This window comes from Pan troglodytes, chromosome 15, assembly GCF_028858775.2.
Source record: "Pan troglodytes isolate AG18354 chromosome 15, NHGRI_mPanTro3-v2.0_pri, whole genome shotgun sequence".
Classification (NCBI taxonomy): domain Eukaryota; kingdom Metazoa; phylum Chordata; class Mammalia; order Primates; family Hominidae; genus Pan; species Pan troglodytes.
In genome coordinates, this window is record NC_072413.2 from 56,319,315 (window position 1) to 56,345,494 (window position 26,180).

Below are 26,180 nucleotides of genomic sequence, written 5' to 3' on the forward strand. Positions count from 1 at the left end.
ATTTTGAGGTTTTTATTTTTCTATGTGTTAACATGAACTATTTAAGTGATAATTTTTATTGAATAAATTGTTTTCCTCCCCTTCTTCTTGGTAATTAGTTACTCTATAGCAAGAAAGGACATTAAGGAAGTAGACATTCTCAATCTACCGGAATCTGAGCTCTCCACTAAACCAGGTAAAATAAAGATGAATTACCCTATTATTTTATGTTGTGGCTCTATTTGGAAAATAGCAAATAAAGCAAGACTGATACTCTCTGGTGCCACCATTTTAACTGTTTAGAGTTGATATCCACTCTTACTTGATTTTTTTTTAATGTCTAGATATAATATTTGATTTGTGATTAGATAAGTTTAACTTTTCGTATTTTACCATTGTCTCACAGTATTCCGTAAAGTAATAACAAATGTTTATATAACATTATAACTTATGAAATATGTTAAAGCTTACTGTATCATTTTATAAATGACAGCCGAATTTGAATTCAGATCTTTGATTCTGAATGCCATGCCTTTTCTATTGTTCTATGCTGCCAATTCCATAGCAACTGCTGAAGTACATTTTCACTCTTAGGGCTTCAGAAAGCAAGCATCTTCTTAAAAACTAGAGTTGTTCCTGATAATTGGAAAATGGATATAAGTGAAATCCTTGAGTCATCCAGTAGTGATGATGAAGATGGCCCAGCTGAAGAAAATGATGAAGAGAAGGAAAAGGAGGCCAAAAAGACAGAAGAAGAGGTGGTAGGTGTAATTTCATGTTTGTAATAAAAACATCTTAATACTCTGTAGTGAAAATAATACCTTCATATATTTTTCCCTCTGTTTAGATTCTCTATTATTTGTTTCTGTCCGTTTCTAGCATTGCTTAATTTGGGTGTTGAGGAAGCATTTTGGCTCATAGCATAGTGTGTAAATCAGAACTAATTTTTAGTAAGAGATTACAAGAAAATACTTTTCAGGTTAGTTAATCAACAAGCGCAAACTGGTTTTTTCGGAGTCTTTTCCAAAACAACCCAGGAGGGAAAAAAATGTAATTTTTAGGTATTTTATATGTGTAACTCATTTAAACTACTACCATATGAAGTAACTGTTGTTATCCTACTTTAAAGGTAAGGAAAGGGAGATTCAGAAAAGTTAAGAAACTTTCCCAAGCTGGCACAACTAAAATGGGTAGAAGAGGGATTTGTACCCAGGTCTGGCCTGTCTCAACTTTAAAACCTCTTTCAGACATTTCACAATATTTCAAGGATAATTAAGGTTAAAAAAAAATCCTATCCAAACCCCAAAGAAAATTTCATTTGGCAATTTGATAAATCATAGAAAATATTTAGATTATATGTTCTAAGTGCTAATGGTTTTCTTTATAATATTGCCATGTCATTTATAATATGCATATAATTGTAGGAAATCATCCATGGAGTACTTCATGATTGCTTATATGAATACTGTTGTCTATTCTGCAGTGTTGTATCAAATGGGATAAACTGTCTAGTATATTTTTGGTTGTTACGGGGTAAAAGGGTTTAGGGGCAAGACAAAGACAATGAATTTACTGAAAAGGGGGACCTATTTGAGCATGAAAAATATTGGCCTGGAAAAATGTGGGATTCTTGTTTCTGTTTTAAATACACAAATATGAATTTATGAAATGAAACGAGTATACTCATATGTAATGAAGGGCATACGCTATTTCTTTCCTTTTACTTCCCCTGCAGTATTTGGTTTTTTTACACTCTGAAATCAGAATGGCGGTTCATACTTACAGGCTGCCTACAGAGTTGCCATAGTAACGTGCTGTTGGTTTTAAGTGAGCATGCTCGGAAAGACAGGAAGGTTTAGCAGAGGCTTGGCAGTTTGCCAATGGAGGTTTGCCAGATGCTTTGAAATGGGCTGTCTTTCTTTTCCTTTCATGTAATGTCTGATTTTTATGTGGAAGAGAATGTAAGTAGTGCTGTATAACCCTGCGGATGCTATGCCCTAAGAGGGAAAGCAAATATTTGCAAGTCAGACTGAAAAATGTCCAGACCCTGTACTGATTAAGTAGAAGGGGAATCTAACCACTTTGCATTTGAAAGAAAATGCAGCATATAGGTAAGATTTTTTTGTGTGTTTAGTTACCATTTTGATTGCCAAAAACGGGATTAAATAAGAATTTTAGGTATTGATGATGTAGCTGATAGGGAAGGACTCAGAACCAAGCGATATTCTTTCTTGTAAAAAAGACAGTAGGAGTCTATTTTTAGAATATCAATGGATGAAGGCTATTTTTCTGAAACAAGATAGATTCTGAAATGAAAATGATAATGAGACAGTTTGGCAAAATTCAGGATTTAAAGTCAGAATATTAAATGTGATTTTTGTATTTTATCTGTATTTATTTATAGATTATATGTTTTCAGGCTAATTAGGCCACATTTTCAGGGTGTGAACTGTTGCAAATCTGTGATTTAGCTTTTGTTTTTTAAATTAACCTTAGTTAGGATCTTATATTGTCCAATATTGAAGAAAGATTAGTCCCTTTATTTTTGCTAATACTTTTAATTGCTGTCCGTTCCAGAATGCATTTTCCCTACCCGCCCCCCACCCTCTAAAAAACCCTGAAATTTTAAACAAAGAGGGTAAAAAGAGCTTTGTAGAAAGTGGCAGAGGGAGATTATAAAATAGTAAATTGTAAGTAGTGCTTTTATTACAATGATTAATTTCATAAATATTGTAATGTTTTATTCAAGCTGTGAGTATACGTTAGTATGAAAGAATGAAGAGCAGAGGCAAAGCTCTGTTACCTATTGTTTGCAGGTAATAGTAAATAGATTTTTAAAGATAAGGAAGCTTACAAGGATAGTATCTTAAAATGTGTCACCTAAATTATGAGCCTGTTAAAATTAAGTGAATCAGGATGCTTTTCATCTACTGGAAAATAACAGCAAAATTACAGAATTTAGGCACTGGTTCATATGATTATTTAGTTTTCGGATGGTCAATTTCATAGCATATGTTTTATTGAATTATTAAACTAATTCTTTTTCTCTGGCCATACAGGAAGATTTTCTTGAGTGAAATTTTGTTGCTTTAGAAAAAAAATCAGCTGCATTTCTTGCTCTTGGGTTTAAGATTTAGTTGCTGAATCATTGTAACTTCTCTTGAACAGTTATTTTTTAAAAGTGTAATATACTGATAAACTGAAAAGCACTTTATATACAACAAAGAGGAGGGGAATGACTATGGTGTAAAATGAATAAAAATCTGATAAGCCATGGCCTACCTGGCTTAGTCATTATGGGCCTTTACCACCATGTAGGTGAGGCTACGCTGTTTTATTACATTACAGATCAGAGTCTTCCCAAAATGTAACGATGCTATGCTTTTCGTGAAGATTCAATGTTGCATTACAATAATCAAAAAGATCTTTTGTAAGGTTCTCTAAACCACTATAATAATACTCTAGTCTGTTATTTGGTGTTTTTAGTATAGCAAGCAAATTTTATGCAGTAGAATCATACAAGTGTTAGATACTTCTGCAGTGTTAATGGGCAGTGAACATTGTTTTTATATTTGATGCTTTGGGTATCCTAACTAGCCTTAATAAGGAGATTTGAGATTCTGTGACTTTACATGAAAGAGCACCTTTTCCACTTAATATTAATTTGAATTCCTAAGTATTGGTAGTTCAGGATTTGAGTACAAGATATAGATCTCATGCTGTTACTGTGTGGGAAAAGATTGAGGATCTGACAGAAAGTAGGTTTTATCTATATTGATTACTTTAAACTTGAACTCAATAATTATATTGAAAAAATCCCTGGGGGATATTTTTATGGGTATTACTTAAATGTTTTTGTTAAGAAAATTTTGTATTAGAAAAGATATTACTGGATTTTTCACCTTTGAAATTGATCAAAAAGTCCATGTAAACATAAGTAATCATATCAATTATTCATTTATTCCTGATTTATATTTACTTTGGATAAATATAGGAGAGTTTTCTAAGGATAAAATAAATGGATGGTTGTTTAGAAAACTTGAGTATTAAGGGGAATGTGACCAGTGTTAGCTTTTAAAATCATTTTGGCTTATAATAAGTAGGCTTATAGGTTGGGCCCTCTTAAAAATTTCCTATTTAGTAATGAAAATTTGAATTCAGTGACTTCTTAAATAACTACTGCCATTTCTCTAATATTGGGAATTGTTTAGGGACCACTGATACATTAATGCCTAAGATTATATTCCAGTATTGTAAAAAATCATAAGTACTTGAGTTTGTTTATTCATGGAAACATGAATATTATTTTTGATGTTTAAATCATATTATTTGTGCATATTTGTGCCTTCTTGTAGATTGTAAAGGCATTTGTTGGTGGTCATTCAAGATTACTTTAGGTATAAACTTACAGTAAATGCTGGATAACTTAGGAAATCCATGCTAAATTGGTGGAATTTAAAGAATATTTTAAATGTAATGTTAATATTTTAAGTATATCTAATAACTTAAGTTGCCAATGAAGCATTTCTAAGCAGATCCTAAAAAGCCAACCTTCCATGAATAATTGGGACTTTAGCTTGCAATCATATATGACAACTGACTTGCTAAAATCTTAAAGTTTAGCCCATTAAGCAAACAAAAATGCCCTTATGTATTTAGCAGAGTCTTTCTTCACAGTGTTAGTGTAAGAGTCTAACCCAATTAGGGTCATCTAATCAGATTAATGAGGATTCCACATTTGTACACACAAATATAGCTACATACAGCTATATTTTTATGTATTAAGAAAACACTTTTATATCAATGCATTTTATAGTTGTGGTCATATGATGTAGTTGACTTGTACTAAAAATCTTGGATTTGATAGCATTTAAATGACATCTTGATGATTAAAATGTGTACCTTTTCAAATGGGGAAAAATTACTAGGCTCAGTTAACTGATAAAATACAAGAATCACGTAATCATTTATTTTAGGCAGGCTGTTGTTAAAACTGTTCTCTGAAATTATAAGTGCCTTACTATGAATATATCATCTCTTATGTGAGCCCTGAAATTTTCTGTAGGTGTACAACAGGAAAGAAGAGTACCACTCTAAATTTTATGATTACCAAATTCCACTGGGCCTTCAGCACTATTGGTCAATTCCCAATTTCTGTAAGCAAATCATTATTTCCTCCATTAAACCAATAATCCTATACCCACTCCACACAACTTCATAAAGAAATTGGGAGCTTCAGATGCGAGCATGCTGTAAACCTGTTTGCCTGCTCTCTTTCGCTCAAGGCACAATTGATAGTGTTTTGTCCTCCCTATAAGATGAGTCTCTCAGGTTATGCTGTGGATCTCATTCCCTTCCTCTTCTCAGGAAAAGAGAGACTATCGACTCTCTCTTTTCTTGCATCTTTAACTTACTCCTTTCAGTTATATCCTTCTCATCAGCTTTTTAAAACATGCTTACATCTCTCCCAGCCTTCTGACAACCCCTCCATATTTCCTCCACCAGTCTTCAGACAACCTCTGTGCTTTCCTCTCCAGATAACTACATTCCTTCTTCATCGTCATGGCCAGAATGCTTAGAGTTACCTACACTGTTCATGACCTCCCCTTTACTCTTAACTCACTGTAGTGTGTCTTGATTTCCCACAACTAAAACAACTTTACTAAGGTCACCAGTGACTCCAACAAACTTTTGTACTAAACCAAACACATTTTTGTCTTGATCCTATTTGACTATTGAGTAGTATTCAGTACCTCTGACATACCTAACTTCTTAGAACGCTTGATATCCATGACGACATCACATTTTTGGCCTACTTCCTATCTAAAATGATATAATGACTTGATATCTATATGTAGATCAAAGATGTCTCTTCTTAGCTCAAGACATTTATATCAAACCAATGAGGATTTTATCTTTTTTTTTTTTTTAAGAGACAGAGTTTTGCTCTTGTTTGCCAGGCTGGAGTGCAATGGCGTGATCTCGGCTCACCACAACCTCCGCCTCCTGGGTTCAAGCAATTCTCCTGCCTCAGCCTCCCAAGTAACTGAGATTACAGGCATGCACCTCCATGCCTGGCTAATTTTGTATTTTTAGTAGAGACGGGGTTTCTCCATGTTGGTCAGGCTGGTCTCAAACTCCCAACCTCAGGTGATCCGTGCATCTCAGCCTCCCAAAGTGCTGGGATTACAGGCATGAGCCACTGCGCCCGGCCAAGGATTTCATCTTAACTTGTACGTACTCAGACTCAGTATGTGCAAGACTGCGTTCATCTTCTTTTTCCCTAAACCTATCCTTTCCCTGGCTGTCCTTAATTCATTTTGATAAAAGCAACATCCACCCAGCTGTCCAAGCCAGATACATAGAAGTCACCTTGATTCTTCTTCTCTTAACTCCCTGTCCAATCAGATACCCAGTCCATTCTCTTCTACCTGCTCGAATAGCTCTCAAATTTGCCCACTTCATTTGGTTTCTTTTCTTCTTTCTGCCAATCTTACTCCAAGCCACTGTTCTCTTTTACCTAGCCTAATGCAATAACAATAACAACTTAATTGTTCTTTCAACGTCCATGCTTGCCCTCCTCCAATCTGTTCTCTGTACTGGATCTACAGTAGTTGTTGTTGTTTTTTTTTCTAACTGAAAATATATATGTGATTCCTTTAGGAATAAAATAATTTTAGGGAACAAAAGAGGTTGTGGTTTTTATTCTTTTGGATTAAAATATTTCTAAAGCATATCGCGTAATACTACCTTTTTCTAAAAGCAGTATAATGTACATTATTTAATGTAATATTTACTCAATATTTAATTATTGCATTCTTATAATACACATACTGTCTTGGCTCTTAGTCCTTACACTAAATGACATATGTCTGTAAAGACTGTGAATTTTTCTCCAAGTTTTCTTTCTTCTAAGCTATATATTGTCAATTGTCAGTTTTTACATATGATAACTTTCTGGACAGTTCTTCAGAATTCCACTTGGGATGGGGCTTATTGATAACCTATGTAGTCATTTTGACCTATGGCTCACCTGAGTTGCCAGACTTACTATTTGTTTTGTTTGCTTTTCACTTTAAGTTAAACCTGAAGTTTAACTGAAAGTTTAAAATTTTAAGCTTTCTTTTTAAATTTGTCTTTATTTGCTGTTTCCCTAAGGTGTTGTGACAACAAAATATATCTGTTGTACGAGAACATACATCAAGATGTACCTTTCATTATACCACTATTAAAACGTTTACCTTTTGTAGGAGATACAAACAAGTAAAGATAACCACGCCAAATAATGTTCTTAGTTTATTCATGGAGACTTGGCGGTTTTTAAAGTAAGACTGTTTGTTTAGTCCTTACAACAGTCTATGAAAATATGTATATAAATAAATATATACATACGAAATCGCCTCAGAGTGCATTGCCTGAGAAAAGAGAGATTATGAAGGGAGGTTAGATACCTTATCCCATAGTTTCTCCCAAAGTGGACTTTCTTTTTCTTTTTTCTTTTCTTTTTTTTTTTTGTTTTTGAGACAGTCTCACTCCGTCACTCAGACTGGAGTGCAGTGGCGCGATTTCCACTCACTGCAACCTCCGCCTCCTGAGTTCAAGTGATTTTCATGCTTCAGCCTTCCCAGTAGCTGGAATTACAGGCATGTGCCACCATGCCCAGCTAATTTTTGTGCTTTTAGTAGGGACGAGGTTTCACCATGTTGGCCAGGCTGGTCTCGAACTCCTGGCCTCAAGTGATCTGCCCACCTTTGCCTCCCAAAGTGCTGGGATTATAGGCATGAGCCACTGCGCCCAGCCCCAAAGTGAACTTTCTAGAACTTTACAACAAATCTCCTAGAACCTTCTCTTTTTATATATATATATATAATTAAAACCGAGGTTTAGAGAGGTTTCAGAATTTTTTACAAGCTTTTAAGAAAATGTTCTCTCCTCCTCTAGACTGTAAGATCTGTGAAAGCAGGGGATCTCAGGATTTTTGTTTTTTCCTTTTCCTACCAGTATATATACCTAACAGCTATCAACACAGAGCTTGCTTGGCTCATATTAAACCTTCATTAAATGAATGAATGTGGGTTATGCAATTGTTGTAGTAAATTACTCTTTGAAACAAGGTGGTGGGAGATTTGTTATAAGGTTCTAGAAAGTTCACCTTGGTAGGGGGAACTAAGGGATAAGATATCTAACTTCCCTTTATAATATCTCTTTTCTCAGGCTGTGTACTCTGTAGGCAATCTCAATTTCTTACATAATTTTGTGAGTTTATAAAATAAATTATTTTTTGCTTAAGCCATCTTGGGATAGTTTTCTGTCACTTGTAGTAAAAGTTTTTGAGTAACAATGCTCCTTGCTTGTATTTTGTTCCACTTACTCCAGGTATCTTCCTTGTGGTGTTTTCCCTTCGAATTCATTATCCATAAACATCTTTATAAAACATAGGCGGTTCCTGATGGTAACCCTTTATTGGCTTTCAGCACCTTCAGGACGAAGTCTGGGTTTTTTATCACAGGCCTTTAGAAGTCTGCCTGATCATGATTTGACCCATGCCCACCTCTTTATTCTCCCTTCCATTATTCTTCCATGATATGGGACTTCTTATAGCTCCCCTGCTGCCACTTAGATATTGTTCAGAAGGTGCTGTTGAGCTGTAAGATATATTACATTGAATATTGCCTTTGTGTTGCCCATTCCCTTTGTTAGTATTAAATATAATAGGAAAGATAAAACACAAGTTTTAAAAACTCAGAAAATGAGTAAATGATAAACAACAGCTGAGATTTTACAAATTCAACAGATGTCTGTAGGAACAAAGAGGGCTCTACTTGAATTAAAGTGGGTGAGTACAGCTTACAAATGTTCTATGCATTTACCTTAGTTTTAGTATTTCACATTTTTTAAAAATCACACTATTTAATATATTATAAATTTAAAATTTTATACAAAAAATGTAAGCAGTTATTGGATTCGCTGCTTCCTTCCCGAGTCCTCCAGTCCAGACATGTCCTCAGAGCTGCCACTTCTGATGTACTCCTTGCAGTGCTTAGCACCGCACAGTGGAGCTTGGAGGGTGCTGTCTTATCTCTCCTTCCATGGTAGGGATCTGCCCATTTCAGAGGATTCCTCCTGCTGCCTTCAAACTGAGCCTCATTTTTGGAGGTGGTAGGGATGAAGGAGAGGGGATGGAGGGATTGTAAGAGCTGAGGAGTGTGAGGACTTGTGATGGAGTTTCAGAGTTGGGGTGAGAAGGGTAGCCCATGAAGAGGGCCAGAAGAGGGACTATAGACAGCATCATAAAGAAATTTAAATTTCTTTATATTTGGTAAAAATATTTAGTGTTATAAATCATTATGAATGAATGTACTAAAAGAAAGAATGTAATAAAAGATCTTACTTCTATTTATCATGAAGGGGAAACAAAGTTGCTTGTGTCCAAAGTAACATTATTGCACAAAAAAAGTCCTTTGGTATTGAAAAAAATGAGTGGTATACTGGAGTACACCGCCCCACCCCCCACCCCCAATACAGACAAAAGGTAGGGGTGTTATATAATTATTAAAACTTTTTTTTTTTTTTTTTTTTTTTGAGACAGAGTCTTACTCTGCCTCTCAGGCTGGAGTGCAGTGGTGATTATAGCTCACTGCAGCCTCAACCTTCCAGGCTCAAGCCATCCTCCCACCTTAGCCTCCTGAGTAGCTGGGACTAGGATTATAGGCATGCACCACCATGCCCGGCTAATTTATTATTTTTTTTTTTATAGAGACAAAGTTTCGCTATGTTGCCCAGTCTGGTCTAAAACCCCTGGGCTCAAGTGATCCTCCTGCCTGGCCCTCCCAAAGTGCTAGGATTACAGGCAGGAGCCACTGAGCCTGACCAAAAATTTTAAGGGATTCCCATAGGGGTTCTTGAAACCTGAGAATACCCATCAACAATATGTTCTGTTACATACAATACACAGTATAGGGAAACCACAAAGATCAAGTTTAGTTATACCTTTCCTCACTTTAAAAATGTCCATTTTTGTGGCTCCGATATGTTATACGCTAGGAAACTATCCCAAGCCACCAATTAGAACTGTGTACAAGTTACATGGGTCTGAGGAGCTTTGGGTAAAGTTCATCATCTTTTACTGACATATTTTGACAATTTGGACACCATCTGTCCACCTTCCTAATGTGTATTGGAAACTAGAGTTGCTAGCTAAGAAAGTTAATAGCTCCTACAAAAATAAGACATCTTATTTTTCAAATTATATTTGTCTCTGTATTGCTCTGTTCTCACGTTGTCATAAAGAACTTTGTTAGATTGGGTATTTTATAAAGAGGTTTAATTGACTCACAGTTCCACAGGCTGTACAGGAGGCATGGCTGGGGAGGCCTCAGGAAACTTATAATCAGGAGAAAAGGTGAAGGGGAAGCAAGCATATCTTCACGTGGCAACAGGAGAGAGAGAGAGAGAGAGAGAGAGAGCGCGAGCACGCAAAGGGGGAAGTGCTATACACTTTCAAGCAACCAGATCTCATGAGACCTCACTATCATGAGAACAGCAAGGGCGAAATCTGCCCCATGATCCAATCACCTCCCACCAGGTCCCTCCCCGAGTATTGGGGGTTACAATTCAACATGAGATTTGGATGGGGACACAGAGCCAAACCATATCAGTTTCCCATCCCACTAAAATGGTAGGAAGTCTGTTTACTAGAATTTTTGCCATTTCCAAATGAATAATCGTTCATTTTCAGATTTATATATTTGGACAAGGGATAAGGTGAATGCCAGCAAGTCATGGGCCATAACCACCTGTGTCTTTTTTCTTCTTCTTCTTCTTCTTTTTTGGGACAGAGTCTCACTCGTTTTGCCCAGGCTGGAGTGCAGTGGCGCAGTCTCAGCTGGGATTACAGGTGCACGCCAGCATGCCCAGCTAATTTTGTTTTTGGTTTTTTGGTTTTTTTGAGACAGAGTCTTGCTCTGTTGCCCAGGCTGGAGTGCAGTGGCACAATCTTGGCTCACTACAACCTCCGCCTCCTGGGTTCAAGTGATTCTCCTGTCTCAGCCTCCTGAGTAGCTGGGATTACAGGCGCACAACGCCACGCCCAGCTAATTTTTTGCATTTTAGTAGAGATGGGGTTTTACCGTGTTGCCCAGGCTGGTCTTGAACTTCTGAGCTCAGGCAATCCGCCCATCTCGTCCTCCCAAAGTGCTGGGATTACAGGCATGAGCCACTGTGCCCGGCCTAATTTTGTATTTTTAGTAGAGACGGGACTTCACCATGTTGGCCAGGCTGGTCTCGAACTCCTGACCTCAGGTAATCCACCTGTCTTGGCCCCCCAAAGTGCTGGGATTACAGGCGTGAGCCACCGTGCCCGGCCCCACCTGTGTCTTAAGAACATCCTCAACTATTCTTATTTCCTCTCTTTCTCTGACTCTTGCATTTATATTATCATAAATCTTAGCTCTCATACTCAATGAATGTGAAACAAGAAAACTCTACACAATTCATTTGCACAGATATCATTTTCATTCACATGAGTAATATCTAAACTAAATGGCAGTCAATTAGTCGTAAAATTGTGAGTAAGTCAGGCACAGTGGTTCTCTTTTCTTCCCTCTCCCCTTCTCTCTCCCTCTCCCCATCCCTCCATCAGTCTCTCTGTCTTTCTCTCTGTCTCTCTCTCTTCCTCTTCCTTTCATGGGAAGAGGTGATCTTTCCATCCCAGCTGGCAGGACTAATTCAGGCATGCGTTCTCCTCCTTGTGGACTGTTATAATGGCTTCCTTTTCCCTTCCAATCCATCAAACTCATTCTTGGCTGAGAAATTTTAAATATACAAATCTGATCTAATTCTCTTTAGCTGTCTCAAGCTTCACATCTAGCCACAGTATCAAGTTTTGTTTCTTTAGCATACTATTACAAAGTCCTTTCCTAATCCCAGCCTGCCTTTGTCAGTCTCATGCTTACGCTGTTTGCTCGTTTGCTGTAGCTCCAGGGCTGTCTACTATTTACATTTTGAAGCTGCCTAATACTACCACTGCCAGTTCATCTCGAGGAAAACCATTCATTCCCTCACTTGCTCCTCCTGTATTCTTTGATGTATTTTACAACACTTACCACATCGTGTTATATTGGCTTCTTTTACCTTTCTACACCTCCTGCCAAACTCAGAGCAGCAAAAATAGAAGGTACCATGTGTTCTCATTTTAATCCACAGTGCTTTTGAACAATCTCTGATTCATGGTAACCATTAGTAGATGTTTGAGCTTAATCTGAAGACATGTGCCTAAAGTCAAAAAATTCACAATCTAGTAGTGTAGATAGATATCCAACTACTTATAATACTAAGCAGTATATACTAATACTAACTAAAATTGGAAATTTCTTGAAATTATCATCATGAATGTGACTCTTGGATCTCTGGCATTTTACTGGGTACATAGTTATTCTTTACATGTATAAATGTAAATGACTAAATGAAGGGAAGAAGTCTCAGATGGTCTAGTGGACCTCCCATTCTTATAACCCTCTCGCACTCCAAAACCCTCGAAAGATGCAACAGTCCCAGGCCTTCACCAGCAGAGAAATTGCTATGAAAATGCCATGGACAGAGAAAGCAAACCGTGATAGCAGTTAAGAGCCCCATACAAAAGTCACGCAGGCACATTCTTCTAATTGGAGGCGTTCTCTAGCATATGCAGTTTTACTGCAAGGTGACTAGCAGCAAGGCTAGTTTTCAAAAATAATTTTGAGGAGTGGCTTATTGTAAGAGATAAGCAATTTTAATTTTCACAGAAACATCAGATAAGTTTAAAACTTTGTTTATAGCATCATGTTTTATTTATTTTTGGTGGAAAAGAAATTTCCCCTCAAGGCATTTGTTTGTAAGTAGAATTCTTAATTCATTTATATCTTGTTTAACTGTACCAAAACTACAATTTTACAGCCATAGTTTCTCGTGAAACCTAAAGCACTCTTGGTTACCCACTAACTTTTAAAAAAAATACACATAAATCAAATTTTATCTATAAAAATATATTCTTAACATTAAAAATTTATCAAATGTTGGGTACAACCTAATTTGCAATTGATGAGTTGATTTTGTTTACTTGTATTGGGGAGCAACTTTGATTTTAGTGCCTTTTTAAAGAATTGCTTTTACATATATTGAATATAGAAGTGTTACCTGAATTCTGTAGGATCATAAATACTGGAATGAGGTCTGGTATAGTGGCTCACACCTGTAATCCCAACACTTTGGGAGGCCAAGGTGGGTGGATCACCCGAGGTCAGGAGTTCGAGACCAGCCTGGCCAATGTGGCGAAACCCAGTCTCTACTAAAAATACAAAAATTAGCCAGGTGTGGTGGTGCATGCCTGTAATCCCAGCTACTCAGGAGCCTGAGGAAGGAGAATCACTTGAACTCGGGAGGCAGAGGGTTGCACTGAGCTGAGATTGTGCCATTGCACTCCATCCTGGGTGACAGGAAGACTCTGTCTTTAAAAAAAAAAAAAAAAAAATACTGGAATGAAGTTTTTGTCCGAAGAGAGAATATTACGATTACAGGGCACAGGCAAAGCATAGAGCCAGTCTGGCATAAGTGGTTTTTGGTTTTGATTTTTTTTCCTCACGCTAGAAGTTCTTAAAATTAATGTGTGAAGTGGTTCTTGGGCTACTGAATTACCTATTTTCTTGAGTTAACTCATTGGCAGTTAACTTTGTAAAAGCAAGATTTTTAAATTCACATGGGGAAAAAACTGCCATCTCTTAATCTGAGCATTAAGTAATGACCTTCACTAACTACTTTATAGTGATTATTAACTTTGTAAATTGCTGATTTTGGACACATGTTAGAACTTAGATTTAAATTTCTTTATATTTGGTAAAAGTATTTTAGTGTTATAAATCATTATGAATGAATGTACTAAAATAATGTAATAAAAGATCTTACTCCCTTTCTCTTGATTGCCTCATGGTTTTTTATTATATATTTTGATCAACTACATGCTTATTGATCCTGGCTGTATTATCAGCTATTAGATAACACAATTTTAAAGTGCCTGTTGCCCTCTGGACACCGAAGACTCAACATTTATTGCTTGAGCATTGCCTTTGTTTTGAATATGGCTTTGTAAAGACAAAAATCCAGGCCGGGTGCTGTGGCTTATGCCTGTAATCCCAGCACTTTGGGAGGCTGGAGTGGGCGGATCACTTGAGGTCAGGAGTTTGAGACTAGCCTGGCCAAATGGTGAGACCCCCTTCTCTATTAAAAATACAAAAAATTAGCCAGGTGTAGTGGCACACTCCTGTAGTCCCAACTACTCAGGAGTCTGAGTCAGCAGAATTGCTTGAACCCAGGAGGCAGGGGCTGCAGTGAGCCGAGGTCATGCCATTACACTCCAGCCTAGGCAGCAAGAGCAAAACTCCATCTAAAAAAAAAAAAAAAAAAAAAAAGACAAAAATCTGAGCTCTTCTTTTAGAACAGAGGAGAGTAATACTCTAAGTGATGATCATTTATATGGAGGAAACATATCAGTGTTTTGTTTTTCTGTAGTAGTGCTAAACTTTAAGAATTTTAAAAGAAGCTAAATCAGTAATTATGTATCTAGTTTCCTTCCCTAAGAATTACTTCTGGAATTATTTTGTTATCTTATTTTTAGGTGTTGCAAAGTCAAGTACAGGGGCCATACTAGAAAGGCAAAAGAGAAAACCAGGTTATTGTGAGATGAGGGGGTGATGAGGTCTGGGGTAAAATAGAATGTATATGACTCACTTAAATGTATTTAAATATCTTTAAAACATTGTGCCATCTAAACAGAAGTCCTTTGCCACTGTGACTTTGCAATCCCTGGTTTATATTCATCTGACAATAACAAAAACTATGTTTATATGAAAATTATTTTTATATATAAATATATGATATAATGAACATGTGTCATTATTGTGCTCATCTGCCAGTATATTTGTGTGGGCCACATAGTATTTAAATGGGCTTTTAAAAAAATATATCAGGTGAGGTGAAAACGTAACACTCCCATTTTATTCCTGAATGTTTTCCTCTTGGCTAATCTTAGTCCTTACAGTGATACTGAAAAGTAGAGTTAGAGTGGTAAATGGGGTGAAGGGTAGACATTGTATATCTTCATAAATATGACTTAAAATCTATCATTGTAGGATATTGAGAAAATTCAGATTTTTCAGCTTTATTAAAATTTGATGACTTTACATTGGGTTCACAAAAATAAAAGAAGACATGTATCTTTTCCAGTTCACTGTGCCATACATTTATTTATTTTATCTTTACAGCCTGAGGAAGAACTTGATCCTGAAGAGAGGGACAACTTCCTCCAGCAGCTTTATAAGTTTATGGAAGACAGAGGTATTTTCATGCTCATTATTTTAAAGTAGTCATTTCTTTTACATGTTTACATTCTAGGTATATGCATTGTTTTTGTTAGTATTGCAGATAAACAGTTTTGGATTTTATTTATTTATTTATTTTGAGGCAGGTTCTTGCTTTGATGCCCAGGCTGGAGTGCAGTGATTTGCTCCTGGCTTACTGCAGCCTTGACCTCCTGGACTCAAGTGATCCTCCTGCCTCAGCCTCTCAAGTAGCTGGGACTACAGGCACGTGCCACCATACCCAGCTAATTTTTTATTTTTCTATTTTTTGTAGAGACAGGTTTTGCCATATTGCCGAGGCTGGTCTCAAACTCCTGGCCTCAAGTGATCCTCTTACCTCTGCCTCCCAAAGTGCTGAGATTACAGCTGTGAACCACCATGACTGTCTAGTTTTGGATTTTAAATAAATCCTAGAATCAGTTACACCTGACAGTAGTAAAATATTTGGAATTAAACTATTCATACCTATTTTACATAGAAACAAGTGAGAAAATATTTTGATACAATTTAGTTTTCCCTGTCACTTACAAAGCTAAAGAATATTCTGATATTTCAGAAATAGAAAGTGACCAGTTATGTTAATCTGCATACCCACTAATTACTAATGCTATGTTTGTGGCAAATAAACTAGATAAACTAGCCTGATCCTTGTTCTCAGCAAATTAAACATAATAGGAGACCAATCGTTATCTGAAAAAGATGAGATTTCTAATATAGGAAGAATAATAGAACAATTATAAACCATCATACTCCTTGCCATTTGTTAGTCCTAGAAAATCTTAAGATAAATTGGTCCTAAACATTCTGTGTGGCCTTCAGAAATCATCCTTCAGATTACTGCTAACAGTCTTAACATTTGTGTCAAAGTAGTGAAAGTGGAACCAGGGTATAAATCTTATCTTTTCTGTTGTGTTTGTTTATGCCTAAACTTTTTTTTTTTTTTTTTTGAGACAGAGTCTTGCTCTGTCACTCAAGCTGGAGTGCGGTGGCGTGAACATGGCTCCCTCCAGCCTCCACTTCCTGGGCTTAAGCAATCCTCCCACCTCAGGCTCCCAAGTACCTGGGACCACAGGTGCACACCACCACACTCAGCTAATGTTTTCCTTTTAATTTTTGTAGAGACAGGATATCACCATGTTGCCCAGGCTGGTCTCAAACTCCTGAGCCCAAGTGATCTTCCTGCCTTAGCCTCCCAAAGTGCTGGGGTTACAGGTGTGAGCCACTGCACCCAGCCCTATGCCCAAGCTTCTTGAACCAGCAACATTGTTGGCCACACCATGCAGTGTTTACTTTAGTTTTACTCACTTCATTGGCAGTTAAAGAGGTAGCTTTATTAGTATAACACCTAAAATCTGAAGATCCCCACAAAGCTATATAAATAAGAGAGAATTATTATATATAATTATATATAAAACATAAAAAAGAATTATTATATATAAAACAACACAAGAGAATCATCTTGTGTTGTTTTAGATTGTTTAAGGCTCTTTAAATATGTGCCTCTAATTAATGAAATTTGGGAAATTAGAAATTGACCGCTTTGTTTTCAAATTAGTATTTCTCATTTGAATAAACATTTTATTTCTACCTACTTACATTGAAAAGGTACTCCAATCAACAAACCACCTGTTTTGGGCTATAAAGATCTCAATCTCTTCAAACTCTTCAGACTGGTTTATCATCAGGGTGGATGTGACAATGTAAGTATAACATTGCTTTTTGAAACGTGTATTGATGTGGTAAAAAGTTAAGTTATCTTATATTGCATTATTATATGCACGTTGGATAATAAATACATTTTCTTAATGAACATAGAATATTAGGATAAAGATCTTTTCCTGGCCAGGCACGGTGGCTCACGCCTGTAATCCCAGCATTTTGGGAGATTGAGGCGGGTGGATTGCTTGAGCTCAGGAGTTCAAGACTAGCCTGGGCAACATGGCAAAACCCCATCTCTACAGAAAATACAAAAATTAGCCAGGCATGGTGTCGCATGCCTGTGGTCCCAACTACTCGGGAAGCTGAGGTGGGAGGATCACTTGAGCCCAGGAGGTCGAGGCTGCAGTGAGCCCTGATTGCACCACTGCTCTCCAGCCTGGGCGACAGAGTGAGACCCTGTCTCAAAAAAAAAAAAAAAAAAAAAAAAAAAAAGATTAATTCCCTTTGCAAATGTTAACATAAAAACTTAATTTTCCAGATTGATAGTGGTGCTGTATGGAAGCAAATTTATATGGACCTTGGCATTCCTATTTTGAATTCAGCTGCTTCCTACAATGTAAAAACTGCTTATAGAAAGTAAGTAGTATAGTTTATTCATCAAAGAATATATATTTATAGGAAATATTTTCCATTTACTTTGTTAACAAGAATACATCAATCTAGAAACATTAAAGTTAGAGAAAGTATATAAAAAGGTTTAGGTTGACAGATACTTGTGATTGAAAGTTATTTCAGTGCATCTAATCTGCTTTACTCCATTTCTTATGTTGTCCTGATTTCCTTTCCAAAATCAGGATGCAGGTAGTGTCTGCGATTATGATACATATTACAGAGCTACGTCTTTTGGGGTGAACAGCCTTCATATCAAAACTTATGATAGTTATGTTTAGCTATCACAAGCTCAGACGTCTCAGGACGGCATTTTATGATCAGTTTTTCTGTTTATGATTCTATCTAAAACACCAAGAAAATAGTAACACAGAAAAGAGTAACAAAAATTTTTTAAAATTACTGGGCTTTACTTTTTAAAAATGGGTTTAATAACATGAATTCAAGTTAGATGCAAAGACTGTAAGATTTCTTAAATGAAATATTGTTTGTTTAGGTATCTCTATGGTTTTGAGGAGTACTGCCGTTCGGCAAATATTCAGTTCAGAACTGTTCATCACCATGAACCAAAAGTAAAAGAGGAAAAAAAAGACTTAGAAGAATCAATGGAAGAGGCTCTCAAATTAGATCAAGAAATGCCTTTAACAGAAGTGAAGAGTGAACCTGAGGAAAATATCGATTCAAACAGTGAAAGTGAAAGAGAAGAGATAGAATTAAAATCTCCGAGGGTGAGTTCTTAATACTAGTTTTATCTGGTTTAAGTATGATTTAAAATTTTTTATTATAGCCATTTTCATATATACACAAAAGTACTACAGTGAACCTAGTTTATTTTCCAATATTTAATGCTGCTTAGCTAGCTACTTTTTTCTAAATATATTGTATATTATTTCCTCTACCTGAAAACCCTTCCTTCTGTTTTCTGTTCATATTCGATCAAGTCATTCTCGTCTGGGATGAATCCCAGATATTCCTTTTCCAGTCTTCTGCTAAAGTGTCACCTCATTGAAGGCTGTCTTGGTCACCTTATCTGAAATTGTAACCTGCCTCCTCTCTTTGGAACTCTCAGTCCCTCTGATGTTGCTCTTTCTGTAATTTACTTATTTATTCTGTCTATTGTGATTATCTATTTTGCCCCACTCTACACTAGAATCACACTCCACGAGGTCAGGGATTAGTGTTTATTTCTTTTATTGACAGATGCCAGGCATTTAGAATAGTGCCTGGCACATAATAAAGGCTTATTAAATAGATGTTGAATAAATGAATCACCTCTTTATAGTGCCTGTGCCCTAAACTAGATGATATCTTGTCTTTGTAACTTTATAGCACACTGTGTAGCTCTAGTGACGCGTACATGTATGCTGGTTGTATCTTCCAACTTTGCTCCTTCTTTCCTTTAATATATAAGGTCTATTTAGGAATTGTCATCTAGCATTTGGATCAGTGTCCAGTGATGTTTACGTAGTAGGATTTATCAAATTTTAGAAAGAGAAAGGAATTTACCACACTATCCAAGAAGTTTAATTACTATGTCTTATTTTTTGGTGGAATCATATTTAATGAAAGAGAATGTGAAATTGCTTTGTCTTATAGTTCAGAAACCAGTTTTCAAAACTTCCTTTATGTAGTAAATGGAATCTTCTAGTGAATGTCATGAAATTTCCAAATTGTTTTTTTTTAATTTTTTTAAAATTGTGGTAAGTACATATAACATAAAATTTGCCACCTTAACTCTTTTTAAGTGTACACTTCATTGGCATTAAGTACATTCTCACCGTTGCATAAGTGTCACCACCGTCCAGTTCCAGAATATTTTTACCTTGCAAACCTGAAATTCTGTACCCATTAAACAGTAACTCCTCATTCCTCCCCAACCCTTAGCAATCAGTTTTACTTTCTGTACCTCTATGAATTTGATATTCTAGGTACTTTTATATAAGTGAAATCATACAGTGTTTGTCCTTTTGTACTGGCTTATTCACTCACCATAATGTCTGTAAGACATTATGTTGTAGCACATATCAGAATTTCCTTCCTTTTTAAAGGTGAATAATATTTTATTGTATGTATTGTGGACATACTTTCTTTTCATTACCTGAAAACCTTCCTCATCCTACATAAAATATCTGCAGTGTGCTGTCTAGTATGGATGAACCATAAATCTACCTTCTCCAAGATTTTCTCCCAGTTTTTTACTATTTTAAAAAGTGCTGCCGGGCGCGGTGGCTCACGCCTGTAATCCCAGCACTTTGGGAGGCCAAGGCAGGTGGATCTCGAGATCAGGAGATCGAGACCAGCCTCGCCAATATGGTGAAACCCCGTCTCTACTAAAAATACAAAAAAAAAAAAAAAAAAGTGCTATAATACATTTGCTTGTAAAAATATCCTCATCACTTATCCACATATATAAGCCAGGCTTCTAAAAATGGCATTTCTCACCTGTAGTCCCAGCTACTCAGGACGCTGAGGCAGGAGAATCGCTTGAACCCAGGAGGCAGAGGTTGCAGCAAGCTGAGATCGCACCACTGCACTCTAGCCTGGTCGATAGAGCGAGACCCCATCTCAAAAAAATGAATAAATAAATAAAAACAGTATTTCTGGGACAAAGGCATACAGACCCAAATTTTATAGCAGTTGTTTTCATTCATTTACCTATAGATATTTTAAAAGCACCTGCTAGGCCGGGCACGGTGGCTCACGCCTGTAATCTCAGCACTTTGGTAGGCCGAGGCGGGCAGATCACGAGGTCAAGAGATCAAGACCATCCTGGCCAACGTGGTGAAACCCTGTCTCTACTAAAAATACAAAAATTAGCTGGGCATGGTGGTGCGCGCCTATAGTCCCAGCTACTCAGGAGGCTGAGAATCGCTTGAACCTGGGAGGTAGAGGTTGCAGTGAGCTGAGATCACACCACTGCTCTCCAGCCTGGCAACAGAGCGAGACTCTGTCTCAAAAAAAAAAAAAAAAAAAGCACCTGCCACCTGCTATGTGCCAGCCACTGTGTAGATCTGAGGAGATGGAAGTGCCATCTTGGAACTTGTGTGTTAGTGCTTTAAGATAGAAAGAAATTAATTTCTTCTTTTTCTGCCTTTGAAGTGTAAATAGCACATAGCCAGCAACTAGGGAAAACATTTGTTTACTGAGATACTAATTGTATCCTAATGCTTCCTAAGTTGCTGGCTCTTTATCTGCTTTATTCCAAGAAGAGGAGACTTCTGCCAGTGTATAGAAGTTGACTTGAAGGAGAACCTAGGAGATAGTGAAATTGCTCACCAGTCATGGTCATTTCAGCATTCAGTGGGCTAGATAGAAGCTAGTGGTGGTAAAACATATTGCTGTTGGCCCAGCGAGCTCTCCAGATACTCATTCAAAGAAGTCTGCTCACTTTTTTGCCATTGATGCAATTCAGTCCTTTAAAAATGTAATCATCCACAGATACAGTGACAATGTAAATTTTGTCTTACTAAACGGTAGAATTAGAGACCACAGAACCTTTAAAGAAGCAAAATTCAGGGGATTGGTTTTATTATTGTTACGTTTTATCATTAACATTAGATAATTTATTTTAAATTTTTATTATAGTCGAGAAATAATAAAAGTGAGATAAAATGATGTAGTAAACAAAGGAGAAAATTTTTATTTCTTTTTTGTTGTTGTTGTTTACTTTTTTCATTCAAACAGATTCTGACAGATATTTCTTAGGTAGTATATAGCCAAAGTAGACCTGGACATAATTAAGTAATTCTATCAGTTATTCTTTTACTTTCAAAAGGAAGAGAAAGGTACCTTTGAGTTGGTTTTCAGGGCCACGTTTCAAGCCAGAGACATTGCTGTGAAGGTTAAAGGAAAAGATATTTTTTCCTGCTTTTTTCCCCTTTATAGTGATAGCTATTTTAAAGCTTTTATCCCCTCTACTAGGGACGAAGGAGAATTGCTCGAGATGTAAATTCTATTAAAAAGGAAATTGAAGAAGAGAAAACAGAAGACAAATTAAAAGATAATGATACAGAAAATAAGGATGTAGATGATGACTATGAAACTGCAGAGAAAAAAGAAAATGAGCTACTACTGGGGAGAAAAAATACACCAAAGCAAAAAGAGAAGAAAATTAAAAAACAGGAGGATTCTGACAAAGACTCAGATGAAGAGGAAGAGAAAAGCCAAGAGAGGTACATTATCTTATGTTTGTTCTCCAGAAGCACCTGTCTGGGGTACAACAGCGCTTTGTTCCTGCTTAGAGATTCAGGTTTGAGGGAATGTTTTCTTATTGGGACTTCCGTTCCTCTTGTCTAATGAAGGTGAGACACATTGTGAAGATGATGTGTATTGCCTTTCGGAATTGGAGAATATACTGGTCGCACCATTTTAATAGCACTTGTGCCCTAAACAGTGGCCTCAAAGAAGGCTGCGTCACCCAGTCAAAAGAAAGGTCCTGCAGTTGACAGCAGGGAAGGGAGCTGGAGAAAAATGGAGGAAGTGGACAAGAGGAAACAGCGACAGCAAAAATTCCATTTTAAAAAAGGTACAATGTGGGAAAGCTAACAAACACATGGGTGCACAGTACTAGAGATGTTTCTGTGTGTTAGCTTTAAGACATTTTTCTTTTTCAAGTTATTGTATTAGATTAAGTGGCATGCACCCCTGATTCTCGTTTGGAAAATACATTCTTGCCCCACATCACACCAATAAATTTCAGATTTTTTAATGTCCATCCTGTTTGCTGTTGAGTAAAACTGTATTTTTTTCTGTGTATTAGACAAGTATGGACTGAACTGACTTAAAAATAGTCAAATATTAGGCAGTCCAGCAAGATCAAGGTAGTCTCTGACCAAGTTATTAGCTGCTTCTGTAAGTGTTGTCAAATGGATTTACTAATTTTAGGACACGACTAAAAATGAATTTTAAATGAGCAACAACATAACATACTTACTTGTAATACCAGCTCTCTTCCATAGTTATTTTTCTATTATTATGTGATATTAAATTTTCTAGAAATTTGAGTTGTTAAGCCAAATTTGGGAAAACTAACCTGCCACTGAGAGAATAAATATTCGGAAAAATAGGATGATTGGTGAATGGGAGAGGTAATTTGATTAAATACAAATAGGCACAGGAGCTATCACAATTACATATGACCTAGGTTAGTGAGTAAAAAAAAGTTCTGTAATGAAATATAATTAGGATTAGGAAAAGTAGGAGGAACTAATTGGAGTTGAGTATAGTGAGTATAGAATTTTAAATATTTGGACAAAAAATTTAAGCAAAGGTGAAAAACATCAAAATATGTATATTGTAATATGTATATAAAACATATAATACATCTATGTAAAATGTGATTTTAAAAGACTGTAACTGTTTTGTAAATGGACAAAGATTTATTTTAGAGAAAATTTCACAGGCTTGAATGTAAGAACAATATTATCTTTAAGTAGTTTTTCTCATAGTGTTTTGAATTTACCTTATCACTCTATTATTGGAAGGTGCCTTCCAAGAGAAAACATTCTCACTGCAAATGGGCTGTCAAAGGTTCATGTCAGGACCCCCAGGGATCACCAAAATAATGCCCTATATTTATTACAGAGCCCAATACTACTTGTTGAGCTTCTAATGCTTGTGACACTAGAATGATCTTTGATGCAGTTCTCCTATAAGTCTTTACAGGATTGATACACAATATTTTATTATAAAAATATTAAAAGTATTTTTAGCTCTCCCTGTGTTAATCTTCCTTATACCTGATTATCAATACAAAGAAAAGCCGATGGAAGATGAGTAAACAAATAGAATTCAACACAAATGTAAAGCTTTGTTCTTGTGGTGGTATCCTACAGTGTCAACAAATGACCTAATACTCAAATTTCTTTTCTTTGTTAGGGCTGGGAAACCTTTAAAATATAAATTAGTTTAAAAGACATGGTTACTAAGGTAGATAGCCCTTGTTCATTATTTTGCCCACCAAAAAAACTAGTCTTGCCAAGAACTATTCTAATTTTGGTAGTAAAGCAGATTTAAGATAATTCAGTTACAGGAAGTTACAAAATATCCTTAAATCTTTTTTTACATACAAGGTGGCACTTAAATATGAATTCTGAAGAATTTTTTCAGAGCATATTTTTCTTATTTTGTTTTGTCAAAAGCGATTTATTTGATTACAGATCATCGTTAGCTGGCACTTAAATATGAATTCTAAAGAATTTTTTCAGAGCATATTTTTCTTATTTTGTTTTGTCAGAAGTGACTTATTTGATTACAGATCATCGTTAACTGTGACTTGATTGGCTTTTAAAAAGTATGGATTTACTTTGGGTTCAGTGCACCTTTACATAATAAATTCCTTAGTAAGTAGGCCACAAAAATCTTCTCCTTCTCCTCCTTCTTCTCCTCCTCCACTGATATGTTATTAAGGTAATACTTAGGTTGTGAATAATCTACCTGTTGGATTCTTTTAGCATATTTTATTCTCCATTAAGTTATTAGTAGCATTATCAGTATTATAACTTACTGCAGGGAAGAAACTGAAAGCAAATGTGACTCTGAAGGAGAGGAAGATGAGGAAGACATGGAACCCTGCCTAACAGGAACCAAAGTGAAAGTAAAATATGGACGAGGGAAGACTCAGAAAATTTATGAAGCCAGTATTAAAAGCACTGAAATTGATGACGGAGAAGTTTTATATTTGGTACATTACTATGGATGGAATGTCAGGTAAGCAAGAAAGTATTTTCTTACTATTGAAATTTTTTCAATGATTAAATAGAACATCAACTTAATGTTATGAAGAGTGAAAGCAAATAATGGTACATATTTACAAAGCACACCTTGGTTCTGAATTTTCCAAGACTTTGACATTCCTGCTGTTATACTAGCAGTGTCAATGCTTCTAGCCAGAGACTACCAGGATCACACCTGTAGTTAGAACAAGTTACATTTATTACTCATTTATAGTGAGGGAGAACACACAGCAAGGGGAACCATAGGGCATCTTAGTAATATGGTGTTAAATGAATCAACAGAGGCTCAAGGCACCATCTTTGGGAAAACAATAATTCATAATTCTGTGGAGACATATTACTGACTATGAGCAGGGAGCCAGGCCTGCAACTTCCAACCGTGCAAGTGTTTGTTTCATTCATCAGAAATCAAGCCTATGTCAAGCACTGTAATAATTCTAAGTCGGCTAATTAATAAAAAAGAACGTTAGAACTTACATTTGATCTTCCGTTAGATGATTTTGGGGAGGGTTTAAGAAAGGCAGGGCATGGGGGCTCTTGCATGTAATCCCAGCACTTTGGGAGGTGGAGGCGGAAGGACTGCTTGAGGCCAGGAGTTCAAGACCAGACCTGGCAACATAGTTAGACCCCCATCTCTACAAAAAATTAAAATTAAAAATTAGCCTGGCATGGTGGCACGTACCTGTAGTCCCAGTTACCCAGAAGGCTGAGGTGGGAGGATCACTGGAGCCCAGGAGTTGGAGGCTGAGATGAGCTATGATCATACCACTGTACTCCAGCCTGGATGATAGAGTGAAATCCTGTCTCATAAATAAAAAAAAAAAAAGAAAAAGAAAAAAGAGATTTTGCTCCATATTGGATCCTGTCAGGAAGTTGGGGTAATTATAGTTGGTTTTCGTAATAAATCTTATCTAGAAGGAGAGACAGTTAGACCAAGGTAACATTATAATTGGTAAAGAAACAGCAATCACCCACATTAGTCAAGAAAAAGAAGATGTTTGTCGTTTTTGTGGATTGGACACTGTTCCTGTTTTTTCTGTGTTCAGACACAATTAGGACGTGGTCTTGTTTTTGTTTTGATACATCATGGTCACAGAATGGACTTGTCTGATGTTGACGCTCTTTGAAATTGTTCATGTTTCAACAGCAGGACAGTGTGGCCTAGCTATGAGTGCCAGACTAGCTCTAAGCAACACCAAGGCCCAGCTGATAGTGCCAGGCAAGTTCCTAAATGTCAGGGGCTGCCTTTCTTGTTCTCTTTTACAAAATCTGGCATATTTAATATCTCTGGTTGCCCTGTATTTATTTGGAGCCAGACTGCCCCTGGGTTTCTCTATACGCTAGATGTGTGCTCTGTTATGACTCAAGTCCCTCATCTCTACACTGGGAAAAATACAGTTCCTATTTTGTAGAGGTGTTGTATAATGCAGTAGTTCCCTCTCATCTGCTGGAAATGTGTTCCAGGACCCCCAGTGGATGCCTGAAACCTCACATAGTACTGAATCTTATATATCCTATGATTTTTCCTATACATACATACCTACAATAAAGTTTAATTTATAAATTAAGCACAGTAAGAGATTAACAACAATAATAAAATAGAGCAATTATAACTGTATTGTAATAAAAGTTATATGAATGTGGTCTTTCTCTCAAAATATCTTAATATTTTTGGATCATGGGTAATTGAACTATGCTGTGGCTAAGCAGGGACTACTGTAGTGATAATATTTGTATTCAGATGTAAATG

At 36.4% G+C, this 26,180-nt stretch overlaps 1 protein-coding gene across 10 annotated transcripts in view; it reads left to right on the forward strand.

Moving 5' to 3' along the window:
• ARID4A (AT-rich interaction domain 4A) overlaps positions 1-26,180 on the forward strand; it is a 75,581-nt gene that overhangs the window by 31,275 nt on the left and 18,126 nt on the right. For all 10 annotated transcript variants that reach the window (XM_009427865.5, XM_009427869.5, XM_509974.7 and 7 more), the window contains 8 exons: positions 99-175; positions 574-740; positions 15,273-15,345; positions 16,974-17,068; positions 17,566-17,663; positions 18,193-18,424; positions 21,618-21,868; positions 24,207-24,404. In XM_009427865.5, the coding sequence (XP_009426140.2) occupies positions 99-175; positions 574-740; positions 15,273-15,345; positions 16,974-17,068; positions 17,566-17,663; positions 18,193-18,424; positions 21,618-21,868; positions 24,207-24,404 (1,191 nt within the window). The remainder of the gene's footprint in view (positions 1-98; positions 176-573; positions 741-15,272; positions 15,346-16,973; positions 17,069-17,565; positions 17,664-18,192; positions 18,425-21,617; positions 21,869-24,206; positions 24,405-26,180) is intronic.